At 37.6% G+C, this 24,431-nt stretch overlaps 1 protein-coding gene across 1 annotated transcript; it reads right to left on the bottom strand.

Moving 5' to 3' along the window:
- Positions 1–227: 227 nt before the first annotated feature.
- On the bottom strand, positions 228–21,936 carry LOC145820641 (uncharacterized). The gene is made up of 4 exons (XM_082917017.1): positions 21,738–21,936; positions 19,713–19,784; positions 1,289–1,416; positions 228–1,168 (listed from the first exon to the last, which is right to left on the bottom strand). The coding sequence occupies exons 1-4, from the start codon at positions 21,901–21,903 to the stop codon at positions 470–472; spliced, it is 1,065 nt and encodes a 354-aa protein (XP_082773143.1). The 5' UTR covers positions 21,904–21,936; the 3' UTR covers positions 228–469.
- Between the last annotated feature and the right edge of the window lie 2,495 nt (positions 21,937–24,431).

The following is a 24,431-nucleotide window of genomic DNA, read 5'->3' as shown; positions in this document are numbered from 1 at the left end:
AAAAATCATAAAATCTACGATCTTACCTGCGATCCTACCTACGATCCTACACGATCCCATGCAATCCTACACGATCCTACTTGCGATCCTGTTATAACATCGATCCTACAACGATCTGGATCGTTTTGGCAAAGTAGGATCGTAGGATCGATCCTATCCTACGATCCGGATCGCGATTTTAACAACCATGTGTAAAATGGCTATGTAATTATGAAAGCGAACATTACGTTAGAATATGTGTCCTTTGAAACCATAGGGTCCATGTCTGAAAAGCTTTGGCAAGCTGGCCCGAAATTGCTGATTGCAAAAATAAAGAAATGCTGGACAAACTGGTAGTGAATCTTAGCCAATACATCAGGAAAAATCCAATGCAACTCCTTAACAATTCTACCCAGCCAAATTATTTGGAGATGATGGTCGTCACAGTGCGCTAAGACAATACGCAAATAAGCATTCATCCCACTCGGTTTCAAATTGTTAAATCTTTTCTGAATCGTAGGCACTTGTACTTTGCGGTTGTAAAGTACATGACGGGGGGTGACTGTTGTTTACTAGACGGTGCAAACCAAGCATTGAGGGGAATTTTACTCATCCAACGATTCATGTTAGCCGGATTGCTATTCAAACATACATATCTATCGAATTTTACATCATTTTTCTTCCTTATCTCATGTACTTTGAAAATAAATTGTGATATATTGACTCTATTGAAGAAAATAGGGTGAGTATAGTTACAAAGGGCAACTTTCTTCACATCTCTCAAAGTGGTATGATGGAAGTCAGGAAAATCATACAAGTCATTGAAGAATAAATCCCACACCATTGGAAACGGGTTTTGTGGGAACTTGATTCCCACCATGCCTACCATTGTACGAATGTCGTCTATATCCTTACATATTCCATCCATCACCACTATTTGATCAGAGGATATGTTCTTTGGTCCATCAATCATGAAAGACGACTTACGACTCACAAAAATTGGTCTAATTCGCATGGTAGACAACAGCTTGCCATTATATTGATCCACTTCATGAAGACTCTTTAGATAATTTATAATAGCACTAAAGAGTTCAACGAAAACTTTTCCCATTCCAACAAGTCTACGACCATGCCATTCCCAAAAATCATACGTGGTTCGTCCAGCATCATCTAACCATTGATTGAAATCCTATATGAAAAAAAAAAAAGAAACAATAAACAAATAAATCTATCTGCTATCACACCAAATATAAAATATAAAACCAAATAAATTTAAATATAATAAAACAATCCAAATATAAAATATTACCATATTAATCTGCGTGGACATCAGCGTAGAAGTAAATGGGGTAAGGAATGTGATGGCACGATTCGATGCTACTGAGACGGAGGCGGAGGCGGAGGTGATAAAGATAAAAGATAAATGGTCCCAAAAATCTGCCAGGTTGAAACATGTTCATTCCATAATTACTCTTGAAACAAATGTATGTGTAGCAAATGCAGATGAAGATGGCCCAAAGGCCAAAATAACAATTGCAGTATATCATTGTGATAAAGAAGAAGCTACGTAGTGTTAAAAGAAAACAGAAATTTGCATAATATTTTATTGATGTAATTATATATTATTGGGACATTCAACAATGGTATATACATTCTCATAAACACAACAGAGAAATCACAAGCATAAATTAGAAACATTTACAATTAACCTATGAAATAGTTTGGGACATTTACCTCTACAAATTTGCAATTTGCACATAAAAATAGATTCCCGTTCTATGAAATCCCACATCCAAACCATCAATCAATCGACAACCTCCATGAACCTATTCGAAGCCCACATAATCTTATAGTGTATAAAGAGTTATTTATTTATTTATTTTGGCTTTGGCCATTCCTGCTTCAATTAGATAAATAAAATAGAAGAGAAGAAGGATACTTAATTTAAATTATATACACATACAAGTAGAGAAAAAGATACGTGTCATGAGCAACACAACATTGATAGCCAAACATAAATTCAGTATGTTGAACACATTTAAATAGATATATATATATATGTGTGTGTGTGTGTGTGTCTGTGTAATTTCTTGTTTATCACAGAGAAGAAAAAAAAATCCATTAAAAAATGGAGTATCAAAGAATGAAAAAAAAAGCATTCCATTTGAATGTTGGAGTACCTGAAATTTTGAAGAAGAGAGCACATATATGCATCTATGGAAAAATGTACACAGAAATACACATAGCATTTTGTTCGATACAAAACAGAGACACCAATCTGTTTAGTTAAAGAAAAACATGAAGAAGATACAGAACCAAGAACCAGATTTCAAGAGCACAACAACATTTAATTCAAGTACATATACACATACATCAAACAATAATGAATGATTAATCACTAAACCAGCTTAGATTAACACTTGTTCAAAACATAAACACAAACACAAACACAATCAAACAGGACCAACATATCATTTTTGCAACAGCTTAGAAACAAAGTTATGCAAGTGTAAATCAAAGGCCATCTCAGAAAAATCAAAATTCAGCCTTTCCCAAACCCTACAATTTATACCCAAATTGTTTCTAGTTAATTGAACCGATACAAATTGTTCCTAGTTAATCACAAGCTACCTACCTTCTCGGCACTAGTAGAAGCAGCTCGGAACATTAGCACCCCTCAGGTTCAGGAGCCTGGATTTAAGGCCAGTTACAAAACTAGCTTTAAATCATCTCGTGGTCCTATGATTGCTGCAACCTTTGCCTCTGATACCCAGAAGTCACAAGGAAGGGGGGGGGGGGCATAGAGGCCAGAAGAGGAAGCAATATGGGGGTGAGAAAAGCAATGTTTCTTATCCATGTGGAATCGAAGAGGTAAAAGCTCTAGTCAAAGAATGGGTGGCCGACGGAGAGCTAAATTAGCTTATGCCGAGGAAGTCTAATCAAAGAAGGATCGTGAGAGCCCCGAGTATCGAGTCTATCATCGCACATTGAAGCATCCAACGGAGAAACGTTAGACTCTTAGGAAGATTTTTAGAGAAAAAGTTGAGGCTGACGAATCAAAAAGCTAGGAACTCAAGACATCCGAGAGCAACCATATCCTCAACACCGAGACAATGGCAAGAATGTTGCTATGATAGCATATGAGGGCTCGATGATTGAGGCTATCACCAATCTCGATGATGATGATTGCTATCTTGACAACACCTTCAAGCCAAAGGGTGAGCAAGTTTATTATGGAGATGCTCTCGATCCAAGGTGAGCAGGTTAATGGCTCATATTGAAGATCCCTTCGATATAGAAGGAAGGGGAGAAGAAGAATACTACGGAGGACATCACCATGTTTGTATGGCATCCTATTTTGAAGAAACGAAGGAGATGGTTAATTATGAGCCTTTGAGGGTGGAGAAAGACCCAGATCACTACGCCAAGACCTTGCAAAACTGTAAAGTTCAAGCAGTTCTTCGGCCAACTTGGACTTTCCAAGGGAGCAAGGATAGAAATCGCAAAGGCTATCATCAATATAGCCGAGGCACACCATGAAGAATGCATGTCAACTGAGAGATCCATCCCGAGAAAGGCAAAAGAGCAATCTAGTGCCATTACTTTCTCCGAGACTAACCGGAAGTATCCCTTTCCTCACAACTACCCGTTTTATGTGACTGCCTATATTAATGACGTTGAGTTCAAAAGGTGCTTTCTAGACAGTGGAGTCTATATCAACATTATGACTCAGGCTACTTGAGAGAAGGCCGGAATTTCTTAAGATTGCATTATGAAGCAACCAATAGTTATCACTAGCTTCGGCAGAGAAAGGAGAATTACTATGGGATATGTCATAGTTGATCTAGCCGTCGGAGAGATTCATTCGGCCACCAAGTTTCATATTATCTACTCTGAGGCAAACTATCACATCATTTTAGGAAGGACCTGGATGCGTAGATATAGGGTTGTGTTGTCGAGTTATAATCAGTATGTTAAGGCGGAGTGGTGAAAGAAGACGGTGATAATTCAAGCTACAAAAAGGCCTTTTAAGATTCATGAAGCTCATTATTCTGATGCCATCTACTTTACCGAATTGTCTGTCGAAGAAAAGCCTACCACCTTTAAGCCTCTGGGGGATCAAAATCCCTCGTTGGGAGGATATCAAAGACGATAAGGAGCTAAAGGCAGAATCAAGTAAGCGGACGACACCTCGACCAAAAAGTCTTCTTGTTCCTCGAAAGGTGATGAAAGTCCAAGGAGGCAAGATGGTGTATTATTTGTGAAGGTGTGGGGAGTCAATTTCTCTTGCAGCCGACTCCGAGTCAAAGGAAGAACCTCCTGATGAGGACATAGTAATAAAGCCTGAAGTGGCTCCAGAATGCATGCAGGATGGACCAAAACCTCAGCTCAAACAGCTTGTTGAAATAGATCTAAGTGACTGGCAGGATGCTCCAAGGCCGATATTCATGAATTCGAGCCTGAGCCTAGACAAGCGGGAGCGGTTGGTAAAGCTGATAAGCCAGTACTCAGATGTGTTTGCTTGGCCCTACAAGGAAATGCCCGAACTAGATCATGACCTAGTCTCCCATTATCTTAATGTGTTCCCAAACTCCAAACCGATCAAGCAAGCTGCTCGAAAATATCATCCAGATCTTGAAGAGAAAATCAGAGAGTTTGAAAAACTTCAACAAGCAGGTTTTATTCGGCCAATACAATACCCTACGTGGTTGGCGAATATTGTGCCAGTAAAGAAGAAAAACGATTAAATCAAGATGTGTGTAGACTTTCGAGATCTGAACAAATCTTACCCAGAAGATGAATTTCCTCTGCCTCATATTGATACCCTCGTGGATTCCATCTCAGGACACCAGATGTTCTCGTTTATAGATGGGTTCAGTGGATACAATCAGATCAAGATGGCCGAGGGAGCTGCAGAAAAGACTGCTATTAGAACACCTCTCGAAAACTTCTTCTATATAGCCATGCCTTTTAGGCTCAAGAATGCCGGAGCAGCTTACTAAAGGGCTATGACTACAATCCTTCATAACATGATCCATTATGAGGTGGGAGACTATGTCAATGACCTAGTGGTAAAGTCTAAAAAAGAAGACCACGTCTGAGACCTTGAGAAAGTATTCAAGCAGTGTCAGAAATTCAAAATGAGGATGAATACTCTCAAATGTGCTTTCAGAGTGACGACAGAGAAGTTTCTCGGGTTTCTTGTACATAGACACGGAATCGAGGCAGACGAAGACAAGGACAAATCTATCAGAGCAATGCCTCTTCTGCATTCTCAAAAGGAGTTAAAGAAGTTTCTTAGAAAGGTGTCTTATATTCAGAGGTTTATTCCAGCACTTGCGGAGATCTCCGCCCCTTTCAGCTCTTTGTTAAAGGGAGATGCCAAGTTCAAGTGGAACCAAGAGCACCAAAAAGCCTTCGAGAGAATCTAGGCAACCCTGACCTCACCTCAGACCATGATAGCCCCGCAACTTGGGGTACGTCTAATATCTAACTTCAACCCCCAAGTCAATAGGGGCATTTCTGGTCCAAGATGTAGATGGAGTAGAACGCCCCTTGTACTACATCAGCCGGAAGATCCGAGGAGCAGAAGTGTGGTATACCCCGGTACAGAGACATTGCTTAGCTTAGATATTCACTACCCAAAAGCTCAGACATTACTTCTTAGCACATCAGATTCAGATTATCACCAGAAGTGATCCAATTCGCTACCTCCTCAGCAAACCTGCTCTAATTGGGAAGCTGGCAAGATGGTTGCCAGCTCTGAGTGAATTCGAGATAACATATGTAGCTCCCAAGGCAATCAAAAGCTAAGCCTTAGCCAATCTCCTTGCCCAACTACGAGCCTGTGAATGAAGAATTGAGGGGAGAAATGTATGCAGCCATGGTTTTCGAGGAAGGTTTTTGGACATTAAGCTTTGACGAAGCGACAACCAGAGGGAAAGGCGGAACTGGTATAGTCCTTACAAGCGAAAGTGGAGAAAAGTTGTACTTGTCTTACAAGCTGGACTTCCATTACTCGAACAACGAGGCCGAGTATGAGGCTCTTATTTTGGGCTTGATAGGAGCTAAGAAGCACAATATCAAGAGGATTCAAATGTAGGGGGACTCAAAGCTGATAGTAAAGCAAGTTTCAGGACAATTCGCTTTGAAAGAATCTGCTTTGGCCACATACCGAACGACGGTCCAAAGACTACTTTGACAAATTTCAAAAGGTCGAAATTGAGCATGTGCCTCGCTTCGACAACAAATTTTTAGATGCCCTCATAACGCTAAGCCCAAGAGTTGATATCCTGGAAAAGGAAGCGACAATTGTTCTCAAGAAGAGAACGGAACCTTCATTAGTACCCGAGAACAAAGATATTCCGAAGGACTGGAGAGAACTCCTCGAACTACTCAGAAGCAAAGTCAAAAAGTTGACTATGGCCAAGCTTGCACAATTCATAGTTATTTGGGGTGAACTTCACTTCTGGGGAAGTACCGGATGTCTGGCCCGGTGCGTTGACCAAGAGAAGGCAAACTTCCAGCTACAACAAATTCATGAAAAGTCCTGCAAAGATGGGGATATTAGTCTGTACCAAAGGATCCTAAGGCAGGGCTACTATTGGCTTGAGATTGAGAAAGCCTCGAACCAAGTACAGAAAGAATGCCCCAAGTGCCAGTCATACATCCAGGAGGATGAGAGTTGCTTTGAGATTATTGATACCCCCGACTGAGACAAATCTACATCGACTATCTTAAGGAGGGGACACTACCTGAAAATTCGAGGGACGTTACGTTACACACCTTAAGAGGAGAACGAGGCGGTACTTTTTTTTATCAAGACAAGCTTCACAGAAGTACTGAGGGCACTCCCCTAAGGTGTCTCTAAGGAAGAGTCTGATCTAGTCCTCGAAAGAGCTCACAAAATTAAACATCAAGGAGGGGCTCGATTGTTCGAGCAATTGATGCATCTCGAGTATTATTGGCTGACTATGGAATCAGATGCCTCTCATTATGTGAAGAGATGCCAAACCTATCAGAAGCACGGAAACTTGATCCATGTACCGACCATAGACCTACATAGCATCCAACATCGTGGCCATTTCATACTTGGGCTTTCGACCTTATAAGGCCAATCTCCCTACCATCCAAGGGATATAAATGGATCCTCGCAGCTACGGAGTTGAGCACAAAATGGGTCGAGATGATCCACTTGAAAAATGCCACAGGGCCCACTGTTGCAAACTTTTATCAAGGAAAATATCACCTGCAAGTTCGGAGTGCCAAACACCATCCATTCGAACAATGGCACACCCTTCATAAACAAACACGTAAAGAGCCTTTTGGAGACTTACCAAGTGAAGCATCACAAATCCACTCCCTACTACCCCAAAGGGAATGGGCAAGCGGAGGCCACAAATAAGACCTTGATCAGAATCCTGAGTAAAATGATAGATGAACTTGGCAGAACCTAGTCTGAACAATTGATAGTAATCCTATGGGCATATCGCACTTCAAAGAGAGAGTTGACTCACGCAACTCCTTACTCCCTCATGTATGGGTCTGAAGCAATGCTACCTATGGAGTTAGAGACACCATCTGCCAGGATGGCCCTCCCTCGTATCAGGAATGGTGCTCGAGTCTCGAACCACTAGACTTGAAGCATTGGAAGAAAAGTAAGATAGGGCCGCGAAAGTCCTGAAAAGATATCATGAGTCCATCGCCCGAGCCTATAATCAAACAGTGGTGTCGAGAATGTTCGATGAGGGTGATCTAGTCTGGACGATTGTAGACCCATTCATGCGAGGACAACCTCTGCCCAAGTTCTCCCCGAAATGGAAGGGGCCCTACAGGCTAATCCAAGCAAGCCCAAGTGGGTATTACAGGCTTGTGAGAGTTGAAGACGGCTTCCGAACAGGCCCACTCAATGCAAAGTTTATCAAGCATTATTACCCATAAATTGACCCATCTACGTTAATTCCCAATTTCATTCTCTCACTGTGTAAAAAAATTTATGTTATGAAGAAAGTTGGTTTCCATTACGATGCTACGTTACACAAACTCGGGATGCAACTATCGGGTGCGGGTATATATCTAGGGGTCGGACACTTTAAAATTAAAAATTAAGGATACGTGGATATGGATCCAAATTAGGATACGGGTACGGGGATACGTTAAATAGTTATTTTTAAATATATTTATTATATGAAGATGAATTTAAAAAAGTTAAGGAATTTTATTAAAAAATAACAAATAAAAATTATTATAGACAAAATAAATTATATTATATATGATAAAATAAATTATTTTAATTTTAGTCATAAAAGTTTATATTATATAATATTTTTTTGGGTAAATAATATTATATAATATGAATAATATTATATTAATATAGTTTATATTATATATAATTCAAATTATATTAAAAAGAAGAGACAGAGACTAATAAAAAAAAAAAAGACAAGAGAATGACGAAGAGACGAGAAGAAGACAGAAGAAGAGAGAGATCAAAGGGGAAGAAGAAGGAACACAGTAGATTAACTTCGCAGATCGATCGATCAACCAAGTCAGATTGAGGTCGACGACTAGGTTCTCTCCTTGCTCTCTTCTCTTTTGTTTCTTCTGGCGTATCCATTTCTAAGGCGCCGTATCCCGCACCCGCACCCGCACCCGTGTCGAACGTAGTTAGGATGTGTATGTCTATTGCATCACTTGAGATGAAAATTCTATATTTTTGTCAAGAAAGTAGAGAAATTAATGAGAATACTTCAATTTTTTTTTTTTTTTTTTTTGATGCTTGTGATTGTTCTTTCCTTTGCATCATTCGAGATAAATGTTTTATCAAGTAGAATGAAAAAGCTTTCAAAACTTTGATATTCCATTGCACTGTCCTAGATAAAACATTTTTATCAAAAGGGAAAGAAAACAATGAAAGGAAAAAATAATAATAACAAACACACAAGCACTCGGATGAAGTCATATATACATAATACTCGAAGAAACTCAATCTCTTCTGAAGATGCCCTCAAAGAAACTGCCTTTCACGTCACATCACATCTACATCCGGAGGACTAGCAGCAGAGCGTTTCTCTAAAATCGCCAAGGCCAGAGCATATCCCGACCCAAGCTCACGAAGAGTCGCCTTTGTCTCATCTATAGAAGTTCGATAAGAGGCAAGCACAGACAAAACCTCCACCCAACGACTAGCATTCGAGGCTATATCCAGGCACCTCCGAAGCCATGATAGATAGACCTGATGACACTCCATATCCGAGATCCCCAGATATGTCGTCTCAACTACCTTCCCGTTAAGGTCACACAGTCGTTGCCTATCCAAGCTATACAAGATTGTAGCAAAAGACTCGAGAAGAGCAGTATGAATCACTGGGCACTAACAAGCAAAGAAAGAGGTTTCGAGATAACTCGAATGCACAAGCTGTAGTACCAAGGCAAACTCAGGAGTTACCCAATAATGGAGAAAAAGTACTTTGCCAAAAACCAGAAGTGGAGCTTGGGTCGGGAAGGTGTTAGCTTCAAGAAGCTCTCTAATCTCTATAGGGTTAGATGAACCACCCCGGGGAGGGAGGGGGTAGGCTCAAGGAGAAGGCCCAAGCCTGAGAATGCGGTCTGATGAAGGGAAGGACCAAAAGCATCGCTATCAAAATGAAAGTCGCTGAGATTCAGATCCAAAACATTCGAAGGCACTTGCAATGGAAAGCCCCTAGCAATCGTCTCAAAAGTAGATGTGTCCGCACGGGAAGGAAAGCCATAATGAGTCTTAAAGAGAGTCGGAGCAGAGTCCGAGGTAGGTAAAGGCAAGACCCCAGTAGTGGCTAGCACTGAAAAAGAAGGGAACTCTATCAGGGGTAGGGGTGGTTTGGGATTAACTAAATAAGTGTACTTTTTGACTTTTTATGAAATATGGGTTGGGTTTGAAGTGATGTGATAGAGAGGTAATGTGACTTAAATAAGATGATATAACTTAAATAGGATAGCGATTTTTTAATTTTTTGACTTTTTTAGGTTATAACAAACAAGGCCTAAGACCATTTGAGCAAGAAACTGTCACAAGTGAAAATACTTAACAAGCTCCAGAGAGCAGGATTAGGGATGGCAATGGGAGGTAATGGGGCGGATATTAATTCCCCATCCCCATTCCCCTATTATAATTTTTCCCCATCCTCCATGGGGACTATCCTCCCCATCCTCTAATGGGTTTGGGTTTTCCTAACCCAACTTGACCTTCTTCTTTTTCCAAGGTTCACAGCCAAAGCCAAATACACATTCACTTTTATTTTTTATTTTTTTTGGTTCAACAACAAAATCAAATACATAATAATTAATTAATTAAAAAGCTTATTTAAAGTAATCAAATTTATAATCTTAAGACAACCAAACAAGTTTTTAGTAACCCAATAAAAAAAAGCAAAAAAAAAAAATGTTAGTATGGACTACCAAAAGCTGCCAATCAAGAAACTTGTATCCAATTAAGTCAATTTTTGTCCCACACAATAACATCAATCAAATTAAAATATTAAAAAAAAGAATAATCCAATTAAAAGAAAAAACTCTCAAATCAAGATCATCCACAATCCCTAGTATAATCTAACAATAAGGACAAGGGTTCTGGATTTGTAAAGGAGAAAAGAAGGAAGGTTTTGGATTTGTAAAGGAAGAGAGAGAGAGGGAGAGAGAGAGAGAGAGAGATATGGGTTCTCAACAACCAAACCCACAATTATACTGTCAATCCCTTGTAGAGAGAGAAAGTAAAGTTGTAGATATAGAGAGATAAAGCATGTGATGGAAGAGAATCGAGCTCGACGTGTAAATGGATCGATCTCTGCCGAGGAATTGATGAACGTGCTTTAGAGCCTGGGCGAGGAATGCTCGATCGGTGCATGTAGGATGATGATCAGTGGAGTCGATTGTGATGGCTATGGAACGATTAGTTTTGAGGAGTTTAAGCTTATGATGATCAAAGGATCTCATTTCGATGCCGTGGAAGGATAGAGAACAAATAGTGTTAAGATCGATTGATCAGAGAAACGGAGATCATCAACAATACATGTTTCATTGATTTTCTTATTATTATTGTTTCTCAATTATGACTTATATATAAATTTTCTTTTCTTTTCCTTTTGGTTTTCTTGAGATAGAAAATTATTGGAATGCAAGAATTTGGAGAAAGTGTGAATACATGATTGGTCTCTGTATTTTGATTCATTTATGAAATATATTATTACTTTTAATTTAATTTCAATGTTTGGTTTGTTTTCTTTTCTTTACATGTGGTTCGGTTTGTCAATTACTATGCTTTATTGTCTATTCTATATTTTATTTTGATTTTGAATAATTTATTGCAAGGAAAGTTTGTTTGGTTCATAAGAAAATTTATTACAAAGTCATGAATTCCAGTAAGCTTGAAGAATTTGAGGAATTTGGAGTGAGAGAATGAGAGAGTGAGAATGAAAAACCTAGCTGTAGAGAGGGATATGGGGAAATGGACGGGTACCCATCCCTGACCCATCCCCGATGGGGATTTAAACAATATCACCTACCTAATCCAACGGGTAGAAAAAATGGAGAAACCCCATGTATTGGGTCGGGTTTCCATGGATATCCACTGAATAGGTTATCCATTACCATCTCTAAGCAAGATTACCTGATGGACGAATCAAATGGAGCATGAGGGCCCCCAACATCAACAAAACCACTCGATTGTACGGAGGGCACCTGATCAATCTCAACATCTGATGAAGCCAGAATAGGAGAACTCGTCACTGTGGGAGAGAGAAAAATTGAAGGCTAGGAATCTCCATAAGCGCTGGAGTGAGTCTCAAAGACCTCTAGCACATCCACCTCTGCACTATTGTCAGAGGCACACCTCACTTCCACACCACCTCTAGAAGTGTGTCCCTTAACACCACCAGAAGCACACCTCACTTCTGCCTCCAAAAGCACACCTCACTTCTGCCTCCAGAAGCATGTTCCTGGGCATTAGCCTTCGCAACAATCTCAACACCGGAGTCATGTTCCTCAACAATCTCAACATCGGAGCAGTGCTCCCCAACAATCTCATCGCCGAAACAACACTCCTCCCTTGCAGCTGAGCGAAAAGGGAAACATCAAACAGAAGGGGTGGCATCCTCAATCATAATAGGCCGGGGATAACGCACACATGGGACAAGATTACAAAGATGATCAGAAAGCTCATCCTCATCATCATCTACAGCTGCTACCAGAAGGGCCAGAATCTTCACGATCCCAGCGGACAAAGGGTGTCATCCGGGTTTGAGTTCGGTCCGGTAGGGGCAACATGGCCAATATCTGGAACATCCTTAGAAGGAAACGTCAACAACCGCAAGGCCAGAAGACGGGTTAAGGTCCTGTACAACAAAGGGGGGAAAAAAAGTGTGTTCATTTTAGAAGATATAGCCTTGAGAAAAGAAATAGCCATAAATCAATAGAAGAATTAAAAATATCTATTTGATACCTAATAGAGCCTTTTAGAAAGGCGAGGAGTAGAAGGATTGGGCATCAGAAGCCCGCTTATAGGCCATCATCTTAAGGCAAGTCATCCGAGGACTAGAAGCCTTGCTTAGAGGTACTAGCTCCGAGCTAACAATAGCCAAGGTAGTAGTGGAAGCCCAAGCAAGAGGAACAGCCAGAGCGGATAAAGCAAAGAAGCTCTTGAGAATATGATTACAATTTCGACTCTCAGGCAACCGAGGAGTCGAGTCTTTCTTAAAAATCAACAGAGGCGAACAGATAGTGGGCTTACTCTGAACGAACTCAATGAAGGCATCAATGTTCTTCCGCTAATATTTTTTGAAACAAGGAATGAAACCTCCTACCCGACTCGAACCCAGCAATGTCAGAGAGTCGTCCATAGTTTTCTGAAAAGGACAACAAAGGAGGTGCCAGCCCTGAGACACATTGGTCAAATCCAAATTGGCATGCCACCATGTCAGGTCTGTAGACGACACTACCAAGGCCTTCCTCATGACATACAGGTAACGAGTTGGGGGAGACCATCACCAAAATATTAACAAGGTGCATAGAAATGCCCTCTGGCAAGGGAAAGGGCACTAGTCGAGAGGAGGCATAGTAAATTAGTGGCATCGCCACACCCACTAGTGGAGACACATAAGAGCAAGACACAAAAGCCCCGAGGATCATCCGCTAAAGTGTTTAGAGAAAGAGAAAGGGTAAACATAGCACACGACCAGCATGTGATCAGCGGCTGGCAAGTCTACGCCTTCTCGAGCATACGTGACTCGTTCCTTCCGAGCACAGGAATACTATCCTTACCTACCACCTCCCGAAGGACTTCCACCTCAAATACAATTGGAGCAAGAGCAAACTTTGGAAACCTCTCAAAGAAGAAGCAGAGCAGGAATTGACTATGGATGAAGGAAACAGACTCATACCGCCCCACAGAACATACCGTATCTAGGTGGAGCAAATCCAACCAATAATACAGGTTTCCAAGAAATAGTGGGCCTAAGGGGATTCGCCCCCCTTGAAGAATCTAACCGCCAGTGGAAGAATAAAGGAGAGAAAACAGGCCAGAAACCCCAAAAAATAAAGCCTGGAGCCATACATCGGGCCAACCTTATACTCTTGAGAAGCGAGGTCAGTGTCTCTGACCAGGGGTTGAAGATCTCAGAAGAAATGGCGGATCCATACAGTGTAGGAAGCACGGTCTGTCCTTACTCGTTTAGTCCTCTGCTTCAGACCATCAAACATAGAGCTTTACAGACCACAAGCTTAAAGATTTTGTTTTAGGGATTCAATCAGAGGCTGATCATTAGGGGGTATCTGCTCAAGCAGAAGACATCAGGGCCGGTCACCTCCAGGCGTAGCAACATGAATACATCCTTAAGAGTGGGCCCCATCTCATGGTGACTGAGCATGAAAGTATGCGTCTTGGTGCTCCACCGGAGATAACGAGCGTGAGATACTCACGACAATCAGCAACCGAGCCTCCTGAAGCCTTTGACAGAGGCCCCTGTCCGAGAGGACATCATTGACCCATTCTTGCCAATCAAAAAGAGGATTGGAGAAAGCCTTGAACTAGGAGTAGCAGTAAGGGAAGTCCCCTCGCTCAATCCTGAAGCACAACGCACCAAGGAAGGGGGGATGAGGGCCCCATGGCTAGAGTCTGTATCCTCAGAAAGACACAGTGGTGTCCCCTTCAGAGATGGAAGAGAAGTGGCGAAGGTAGCCGCTCGCCAAAATGTCCTTCCAGCCAAAATAGGGAGAATTCTTCCACTCGGATGGCGGAGGCACAACCCTTTCCTTCATAAGAGTTAGTTCTGACAGCCCCGAGATGACAGATTTCTTTCGAGAGACATAAACTGAAATAACAAAGATAATAAGTAGGAGCCAATCAAGGTTGTTAAGATCGAGATCCTACACAAGATCATTTTGGAGGTCTGCTTGATCGAATCGCAGGATCGGATCCTACTAAAATGATAAAAAAAAAAAGCAATAATTTTTATATGACTAAGTAATACTATCAAAACGTATATAGAATGACTCAAAAAAAAAAAAAAAGTAATATAGCAATTAAAGGTAGCATTCAAACATTTTTTCTCAAAAAAGAAGTCAAAAACATAATTTAAAAAAAAAAACCAACATTTGCACACCATTGTCATTGTTTCTTAATGAAAAGAAGACAAACTAAATTAGGGTAGAACAAATAGAACACTAAAATAAGTAATCATGGTCGCTGAAATTATCATCATTGCTACAATCAACATTAATCATACATACATAAAAATATTATAAATATATATATTTAAAAAAAAAAAAGTGATTCGGAAAAGAAAAAAAAATAAGTTCTTTGGTTTTCATTCACAAATATATATATATATATATATATATATATGTAGTATAACAAACAGAAACAGAACTTGAAGGGAAGAAAAAGAAGTTGAAGACAAAGAATGAGGATTCGAAGCAGAGAAGAATCGAAGTTGAAGAAGAAGAAGAAGAAAAAAAAGAAAACGAAGACAAAGAAGGAAGATTCGAAGAAGATAGAAAATGAGCATACCTAGTTAGTAGTTACACAAAATCTTAAGTTTGATGTCCAATTTCTCTTGACCTAATTGCAGCTCAGAGGGTCATTTTTTTCCTTCTTGTCTGATAAAGGGTTGTTTGACTTATAGGTAGCAAAAAAATCCCTATTAAACAGGATCACATGGAATCGCGATCCTATTACAATCCTATTGATCCCACCACGATCCTGACATGGGCCCAATCCAAAATAAGAGTCAGATCAGATGGTATATTTGGGATCATAGAATCGTACGATCCTACTATCCGGATCGCGATCTTAACAACCTTGGAGTCAACAGTATCAAATTCAGACTATCGGAGTAGAGTCAACACAAATCAACAAAGATTCAAACGAAATTTCAGCATCAACCATCTATTTCTCGGGGTATCCACAAATTCAACAAAGGACAATATATGGCTCTATAAGTTGTTATAACGTCATTATAAGCATTCACAAAACATCAACAATAGTAATGATCTACTTATGCTACAACAATTCTATTCCTCCAAGCAAGTTCATGAAAAATGCAACAATCAAGGTTTTGTCTCTCCGGGGTATTTCGTCATATCAACAAATTCTACGAGGAATTCTACATCAAGACTTCAAGCATGATGTCTACTATTGTCGAAGTTGCAACAATCAATCATTCAATAAAATATTCCACATTCAACATTATGCTTTCATCAACAAACCCACTCTTTCGGACATCAACAACAACTACACATTTGTTCTATTCACTTCAAGTAAGCAAGAAGGTAGTGTTATTATTTCATTATTCTCAAGAATGGCAACAATTGGCAGTCCAACATCATGGGTCCATCTACTTCAGTAGAGCAAAGTCCAGCAAAAATCAAAGACATACAACTCTCTTTCTCAGAGTAATAGTGTTCAATGGCAAGAGTTCAATCTATACAAGCAATATCAGGAAATGATACTCAAACATTCAGTAAAACAAAGCCTTGGTCTATTTATCAACGTCCAGAGGGGGCCTATATCTCAGGTTCATCAAACACAAGTTGAAGACTCAGATTAACAACAAAATCGCAACAACTCCATGGCCTTCAACATTATAATCATAGCAACAAGTCTAGCAAGATTCAACAGGGTACTAGCTAGTCCAAAAGCCAAGAGCACAAATTCCAAACATATATTTTGCAAGCCCAGAATTTATCAGAAATAAAAAGGGTCAAGTGTTGGAGTCTCAAAATAGCTTACTCACAGACTCACCAAAGCAACAGAATATGGGGCTGAATCTGGGAAGAGGTTGAAACAGTACAGATCCGACGATGTAAATTGACGCTGGACGAAGTGAAACACCGATGGTGGAGTAGAGCTGGCGTCAGTTTGTGCTAACAGTAACCTGGGTAGCGGCGTCGGTAGCAATCGGAGCTGCGACAGTGGGCAGCGTGCGAATGGTGTCTCTAGAGAGAGGAGAATATGCTGAAAATAGGGTTTTGGCAAAAGAGACAAGGGCGGAGGGTTTGTCCTTGGTTTGGAGAATACTAGTGAAAGGGCCGCGTGCAAGGCACGCTAACTAATGCCCAGCTAGTGCCCATTATATTTGTGTATTTGAATCAGTTTTGAGCTATTGCATAAAACACATAAAATTAGCAACTCAATCATGAATACAACAAGATCGACTCAACAATACAAAGTTTTTAACAAATACTATTACTTATACCAAAAAAAAAAAAAAAAAAATCTATTACAAGATCTATTTTCCCAACAAAATTGTCATTCCTAGAAATATGATGTAATAAAAATAAAGCAATTTTTTTCTCTATTTGACAAATGAACAAGTAAGCACTCAGTCATCATTAATGGCAGGACTTGAAATCCCTCATCAATTGTGAACCCACTTTTACTTGGTATATTATGAGTAAGATAAGCCAAACCATGCTTGTATGTAATCCTGTGAGACCTACCACACTGTCTCCTCCATGAACTAAATTTTCTATTAAATCCTCAGTCAGAGTTGCTCTGCATTATATTTGTTAGAAAGAAATATCAAGTTTTCATAATTTAGCATTTCAAATCAAATACTACCTTCTAGATCCCATCAACTCCTTCAATCTAAATGTATACCAAATAGATCAGGATCATGTGAATAATCAAACATGATTTGTTAAACTTTTATTTTACTTGCTTAAAGCATAAAAAAATAATTTAAAAACAATAATAGAAAGGTTATCAACCCTTCTTATTTAATAGTTTAATGGGGAAAAAATAAAATAAAAAAGCAATACAAAGGTAGACCAGAATAACTATTATCAGACATCCTTATTTGCATGGATTGGAGATAAGACAAGTAGCTAATCATCTGCTTGAAAAGAAGGAAATAGAGAACATGCCTACAAGCAAAATTCTTACGAGGGTTAGATTCAAATCATTGTGTTCTATCCAGTTCAAACATAGAGCATGTATGCAAATTAAATCATTCAAAATTCAAAGAGAAAATTAATCAGCAAGATGGTGCAAATTACATAGCGAGGGAATTTCACATCTAAAAGCTAGACCAAACCCACAAGCTTAGTTTTTGAGCCTTTCATATTTGATAATTAGCTTTTGGTAATAAGGTCTAGTTTGCTATTAGATGTTTTTAGCAACTTGCATTCACTAAATTGGATCACAGATGGTCATTCCACAACATCAGTTCTAGATTAACAAGCAGAAGCAAAATTGGATTCTATCATAGTAGTGTTTTCTTTAATATTTGAAATAGATTTTGAGTGCATGAATGCAAGTGATGTTTTGGGTTAGGTTTAATGATCACACTGGACTACAAAGTACTGGTACAATAATTCCAATGATCTAATTAATCAGTTTAGAACCTTCGTCTGAAAATAGATCTTTTACAACGTGTGAAAGAAGTTTTTTCTATCCAATGGAAATTTTTTGACAAGTTACAACTCTTCAAGGAAAATTTGAGTCTAAAGTTAGGGGATGGCAAGAATATTAATTTCTAGCAGGATAAATGGCTTGATGAGATACCCTAGTTGCAGATTTTTCCAACTTTTCAGATAATAAGGATGGAAATGTGGCTAATCTTATCCACCCAGGTGATCATAATGGTTCTTTGCAACTTAATTTTAGAAGAGCCTTTTTTTGTGTAGGAAGAAGATGACTTTTCAAACCTGTTACCTTAAGGTCATGTTTGGAGCATGGATTTAGGTAAGGATTTGAAAAGGGAAAGAGAAAGGGAAAGGGAAAGGGAAAGGAAAAAGGTGGGTGAAATGTAACTATATGTCATTCACATTTTACCTATATTTTTGCTTTCCTTTCCCAAATCTCTGCCCAAATTCATGATCCAAACACAGCCTAAGTGATAAGTGTTTGGTCTTGAAACAAGATTATGGGTGTGCTCTGTTATGCTATGGGAAGCATTGTAGGAATCTTTTAAACATTGGAGTTTTTTTGGCTGAGTGCAACAAGGAGTTGGGAATTTTTTCAGCATCAATGGATGCTGGTGTTTTGTTTGCAACATTTGCTACTTGCGTTATTTGGCATTGTTTTGGTTCTTGTTTGGTGTTGCTCCCAATTTTGATTAGGATTTGTTCCCTTTTTTGTTGCTTTAGCCTTGGCCTTTTGCCTCCACTGATGTATTCATTTGTACACCTTGTACCTTTGTTCGATATCAATATATTTTATTTTTGCCGATCAAAAAAAAAATCTAGAAACTGCATAAGCTTCTTTTGCACTTCTAGTATCAAGAGGAAGGACAAGAAATAAATCTCACATTACTAATTTACTTTTATTAAAAACAAAGAAAAAGAATTATGAAATAAAAATGAAATGAAACAATAAAAGTGAAAATGGTGGTTAACAAGAACAACACTTGCATTCAAACTGACAAAAGCAACAAAAGCCACCATATAATGCAAAGAATGTGCATTCCAATAAGAGGTCTTCAATCTCATTAAATAAACAACCATGCAAAGTACGCAATGTCAAATGAATTGAGTATCAAATGTTGAATCATTTATCACAGAGAAGGTTCCTGCCCATTTTTGGCTCTTGTACTGATGTATTGTCCAATTGGGTGGGTTGGGCTTTTATGGGAGAGATTGCAGTTTTAGAATTGTCCATCCTAATGTCTACTGTTTATTGGATTCCTGTTAATCATCTCTAATAAAATATTATTTCTTCTTAGGTAATCAAAAAATAAAAAATAAAATAAATGTAATGTCAAAAGGGTGTTGTAAGCTTTGCAACCAAAAAGCAATTGGTGCTACTGATTTACACAGTTAATTTGATCGTGTGTTAAATTGGTAAGCAAACTAAAGTATCCTGGGTAGACGATGCTACTTTAAAAACATTCTTCGCTAATGTTGCTAATCAAAAGAAAAGGGGAGGAGAATGGAACATTATACTCTGACTAAGCATCAACCAACTTACTGTAGTTTAGGTATAAATGAAACTTCATAAAATTTGATTTAGGAGGTACGATTTAAAAAATAGAAAAGAAAGAAACACTAACACCCAGTGAAAAATTGATATTCATGAGTAACTCAAATCAATAAAATAAGTTCTTAACTGATATTACATAACACCTAATCTTCCAGATTACAAACACCCATAAGTCATGATCAAACACGGAATTAAAAAGCTAAGCTAGAGATAATAAAAATTAAATTTTGATAAATTAAAAAAAAAACGAAATGCAAAAGGAAGAAAGAAATTAGCTCACAAAATATTGATGCGAGCAGCTTCCTCTGAGGTGATTTTGATGGTGCATCTTCTGGACAAAGAAAATTATTTCCTGCAATATATGCAAGTGAATTTCAAATGAATATATATATTCTCATAATTTATTACAATGATTACATAATAACACATTATCTACACCATATATATACATTTTTTCATTTTTATTTGTAAATTCTTAAGTAATACACGTCTCTCTCTATAGGCACAAATGCAGTCACTGATGGGTTGAAACACTACATAAATAGATAAAACACATATATAGTGAAAGACATTAAGGTGTTAGAAAACAATTTGAGCTAAACGATGGCAATGGTGAGGAGTTTTTGATGTAGTAAAAAAATGATAGATAAAAGACTTGATAGAGGGAGAAGTGGAGGAGGTGGTTGATGTGTTGTGATGTGAAGCATTTGGGACCCTGATGGAAACATTATGCAAAATCAACAGCAGATATTGAGAAACTGAAATTTGAGTTCTAAATAGAACCCATAGTCATCAAATCAAATAAATGGTTCAGTTAACATAAGTGGATGAAAAGAAACAGAGCCAGAGACAGAGTGAACGACCACCATTCGTTTACATGTCATATGATCTACTAATCAATAAAATCTAATTGGTTTTGAGACAGAATAGCTTAAATTTCGTAACTCGATCAATGTCTACGTTTTGAAGAGAAAAAAAAACAAGGCAAAAAACACTGCACTACGTCAAAATAAACAAGACAAAAAAACTCCTAATATTATAGAATCCCAAAGATCTCAGCACAGAATATGATCAACAAAATTAATTTTTTAGCTCAATTGTAAGCCAAATTGCAGAATAAAAATGAAAAAAAATAAAATAAAATAACTAATGAGGAAGAAATACCAAGAAACAAATATAATCTACTGAAAATACATAAAAAACCTCAAATCACCCATGTGTAAGATCCCTCAAGACCTGCTGGATGTTACATAACACAAAAAATAGAACCAAAAAAATTTTTTGAACAAATAAGATAATAACAAATTTGAGCCGGGAGAGGGGGGAATCAACAACCAACGAAAGAAATATTTCAAGCACAATAATAACACAAAAATTAAAATCATAGATACGTATGAAGAATTATACATATCAATATACAACTCTTAACATTACCTTCACATCATGAGTATTATAAATATCTACAAACTAATATGAATAAATTTAAAAACATATAAAAAGGTCGAACCAGAGAAACAACAATTAACATAACAACATAACATGAATAGAATTTTTTGCTCACAACAACCTTACACTAAGAAAAAATGACAAAGAGCATCTCCAGCCCTTACCCTTTACCCATATAAGATTGAATTTCAGAATAAATACAATATTAACCCTAAAGAAAGCAGAACACCAATGTCAAACCAAACTTGGACTTAACCGTTGCTAATTTACTGCTTGGGAGAAAAATAAAAATAAAAACCAAACATAAACAAAAGCAAGAAACAAAAACGAAAAAAACAAGAAAGAACAAAAAAAGGAAAAAAATCAAAAGAAAAAACAAGAAAAAAAAAATCAAAACATAAAAAATAAACAAAAATGAAGAAAATCAAACACCATTTTCCCCATTAAACAAATAATAATAATAATAATAATAATAATAATAATAATAATAATAATAATAATAGAACAAAATGATATACTTTACCTAAAGATATAAAGATGAAGAAACCCTAAATTTATTAGGCAGGATCCCAAAAAAAATGGACACGTAATTTTTTTTTTTTTTTTATATTTCCCTTGCATCATCTTTAGTCGATTTAGGAGTAAAACATCATATTATTCAGTTGGGATTATGATTTGAGGCCCAAAAAAAAAGGTAAAATTAGGGTTTGGTCTTTGCAATTTTTTTTGCAACTCACAAAAACTATTCCATAAAAACTATTTTCACAAAAAGAGAAAAACGATGAACATGGAAGAAAAAAAATTAAAAACAAAAATCAGATATTGTATGTATGAAAACCCTAACTTCTGAAAAACGAACCTGAACGGTGGGAGAGGGGAGTGTGAGAACTCTGGCAGGAGGGAGAAGTGCAAGAGCTCGTTCGCTGCTTAGCTGCCGCGGGCAGGTGTCGACAGTCACCGCTGGGTGTTCCTCCGTCTCCTTCGATTTCTTCTCTGTCTCTCTCTTCTCTAGGCAACACATGCATGATTTGTGTTTTGTAGGTTTTGTTTTTGGGCTTTGCATTGTTATAAGTATAAAGACCAAGGGGGGCAAAACAGACATTTCAACACATGAGAGGTTACTGTTCATCCGAGGCAGAAAACACTATTTACTATACATTGATGCTTTATATATACCAAGGGACAAAACAGACATTTCAAACTATACATTGATGCTTTATATATACCAAGGGACAAAACAGACATTTCAACCCATTAGATGTTACTGTTCATCCGATTCTGTTCACTATATATTGGTGCTTTATATATATTGTATAGATATAGATATATAGGAGTGGTTCGGAGAAAATATTTAGTAGAGTTTTTTTAAATATGATTTGAGAATAGAGTTGCAATTTGAGTTTGTGAGTTTTGAAATTATAATTTGAGTGTAAAAAATTTGTTTGGTGAATGAGTTTTGAAAAGAGTTTTAAATTGAGTGGGAAATTTTTCATGTGACATATGATATTTAATATAAAAATTTACAACTCATAATCAAACACCCAACTCAAAATTCTATTCAAAACTCATAAAAAAATTTAAAAAAATTCTAAAATTTTTTTATTTAAAATTTAAAAAAAAGGTGCCAATTGTATAAAAAAAAATATATGCATTGTTCTAGTCAACCGACCGGATGTCCGGTGGATGACTGGTTAGCTCAAATTTTCCCACTTTGGAAAGAGTTTTCAAAAGTGAGTGTTGAATTAATTTTTGAAAACGCTAAACAAATATCACACTCAAAAGTGAGTGTAGAATTATATTTTGAAAGCTCCACCAAACGGAGCCTAGTAGGTTTTCTTGATTTTCTTTGACTTGGAGGAAAACAAAAAAGGGCCGGTTTTCTTGTGATTGGACTAGAGGATATTGTTGGATTCATGAGGGTTTACTACGGGTTCCGTTTCGACAATCTAAACCTGATGAGTCGTTGAACACACCAAAAATAAACCCTAAACTACACCAAATTCTTTTAGAATAATGGAAAATCCAGGTATCGATCCACAGTGACAATTGTGAAATTAAACTAATTTAATTGTTAAATTCCTAAATTAATTTTGATAAAAAGATTGATTGTTCATAGCCTAAATTAATAACAAATAAATTAAAATAACGAATTAAATTATCAATAATAAATGAAATTGGGTTTACTGAATTGAGGGAAAAACTAGGGCAAAGAGTCCACCACTAGCCACGTAATTAGGGTTTCCAATTGAAATCAATTATGCTATGGTTTGAACGGATTAATGCTTCGCAACTACAAGCTCAAAGTATTTAACAAGAAGAACATCATATTCAATGTACGAGCACGAACCATCTCAAGTAATACAAATCGTTCACTCTAAACTAAGGTACTTATAACGCCCTCAAAATAATAACAATAAACCCATCAGATAAGACATGCATTTACATTTAAACTAACTGCATTCCTTTCATTCATTAGAATTCCAAAACGTAAGTATTACATGTTAACCTCATAACAAAATGCCCTACGGGCTTACAGCTTTCCAAGTTAACACTTGGTTACAACAAAGAGTTCTAACTCGTTTACACATTAAGCCCTTGGCTTGAAATTACATGTAATACATCAAAAGTAAAACGACAAAACTATGCCCGCCACTAGCCTCCCAGCTATGTCCTTGGAGGTGGCATGCTTCCTGCACCTGAAAATGATATTCCCATATAGGGTGAGCCACAGCCCAGTAGAAATACACTAAACCAAACATGGACAATGACTAAAACATTAGCAATTGATAGTTGGTCAACACTGATACAATCACATAAATTACATATTTATGTCAACGCCTTACAAGTCCCAATTACTTTTCATTTTCCCTTTTTCAACAGATAAGCATGCTAGCTCTATCATCATTTCCACAGATATGTATAAAAACTATATCTCACATTCAGATAAGCATAAAAGCTATATCCACATTCTCAACAGATATGTATATCAACAATATCCACAGATAAGCATACAAGCTGTATCCACATTCTACAACAGATATGTATATCAACAATATCCACAGATAAGCATACAAGCTGTATCCACACTTCACAAAGATAAGCATATGAGCTCTATCTTCACTTCTCTAGACAAGCATATGAGCTCTGTCTACGGAGTTCATCCCCTATCTCCTCCCAATACCTATCCGGTTTAGAGGTACATCCCCTATCTTCCCCTAAACCGCGGAGTACATCCCCTATCTCCTCCTCTACACATAACGTATATAAACACATTGGTTCTATATACAATCACACAATACACACAATTAATGTATTCTATCAACCGTCAAGTTCCATGACACATTCCATTGATTAGTTTCCGTTTACCTAATCATCATGCATTGTCTACAACAATCTCGACTATCCTCCACCGATAGCCCAAAGCAGTTATTTCTAAAACAGAAAATAAATGCACAAATGGATATTCAATCAACATTTCATTTCCTCATTTCTCAACAATTAATTATCCCAATTAATTAAACAATGTAATTAGGCCATTTTCCATAATTACCAT

Source organism: Camellia sinensis, chromosome 2 (assembly GCF_055761805.1).
Source record: "Camellia sinensis isolate YWXY chromosome 2, ASM5576180v1, whole genome shotgun sequence".
Classification (NCBI taxonomy): domain Eukaryota; kingdom Viridiplantae; phylum Streptophyta; class Magnoliopsida; order Ericales; family Theaceae; genus Camellia; species Camellia sinensis.
Note: the sequence above shows the minus strand (reverse complement) of the source record. Positions and strands in the feature narration are given on the sequence as shown.

Coding starts and splice junctions, on each gene's coding strand:
- LOC145820641 (XM_082917017.1), bottom strand. CDS start 21,903: ATGCATGTGTTGCCTAGAGAAGAGAGAGACAGAGAAGAAATCGAAGGA. Junction 1,417..19,712: donor GCTGCTCGCATCAATATTTT/GTGAGCTAATTT, acceptor TCAACCTGGCAG/ATTTTTGGGACCATTTATCT. Junction 1,169..1,288: donor TGTCCACGCAGATTAATATG/GTAATATTTTAT, acceptor TTTTTCATATAG/GATTTCAATCAATGGTTAGA.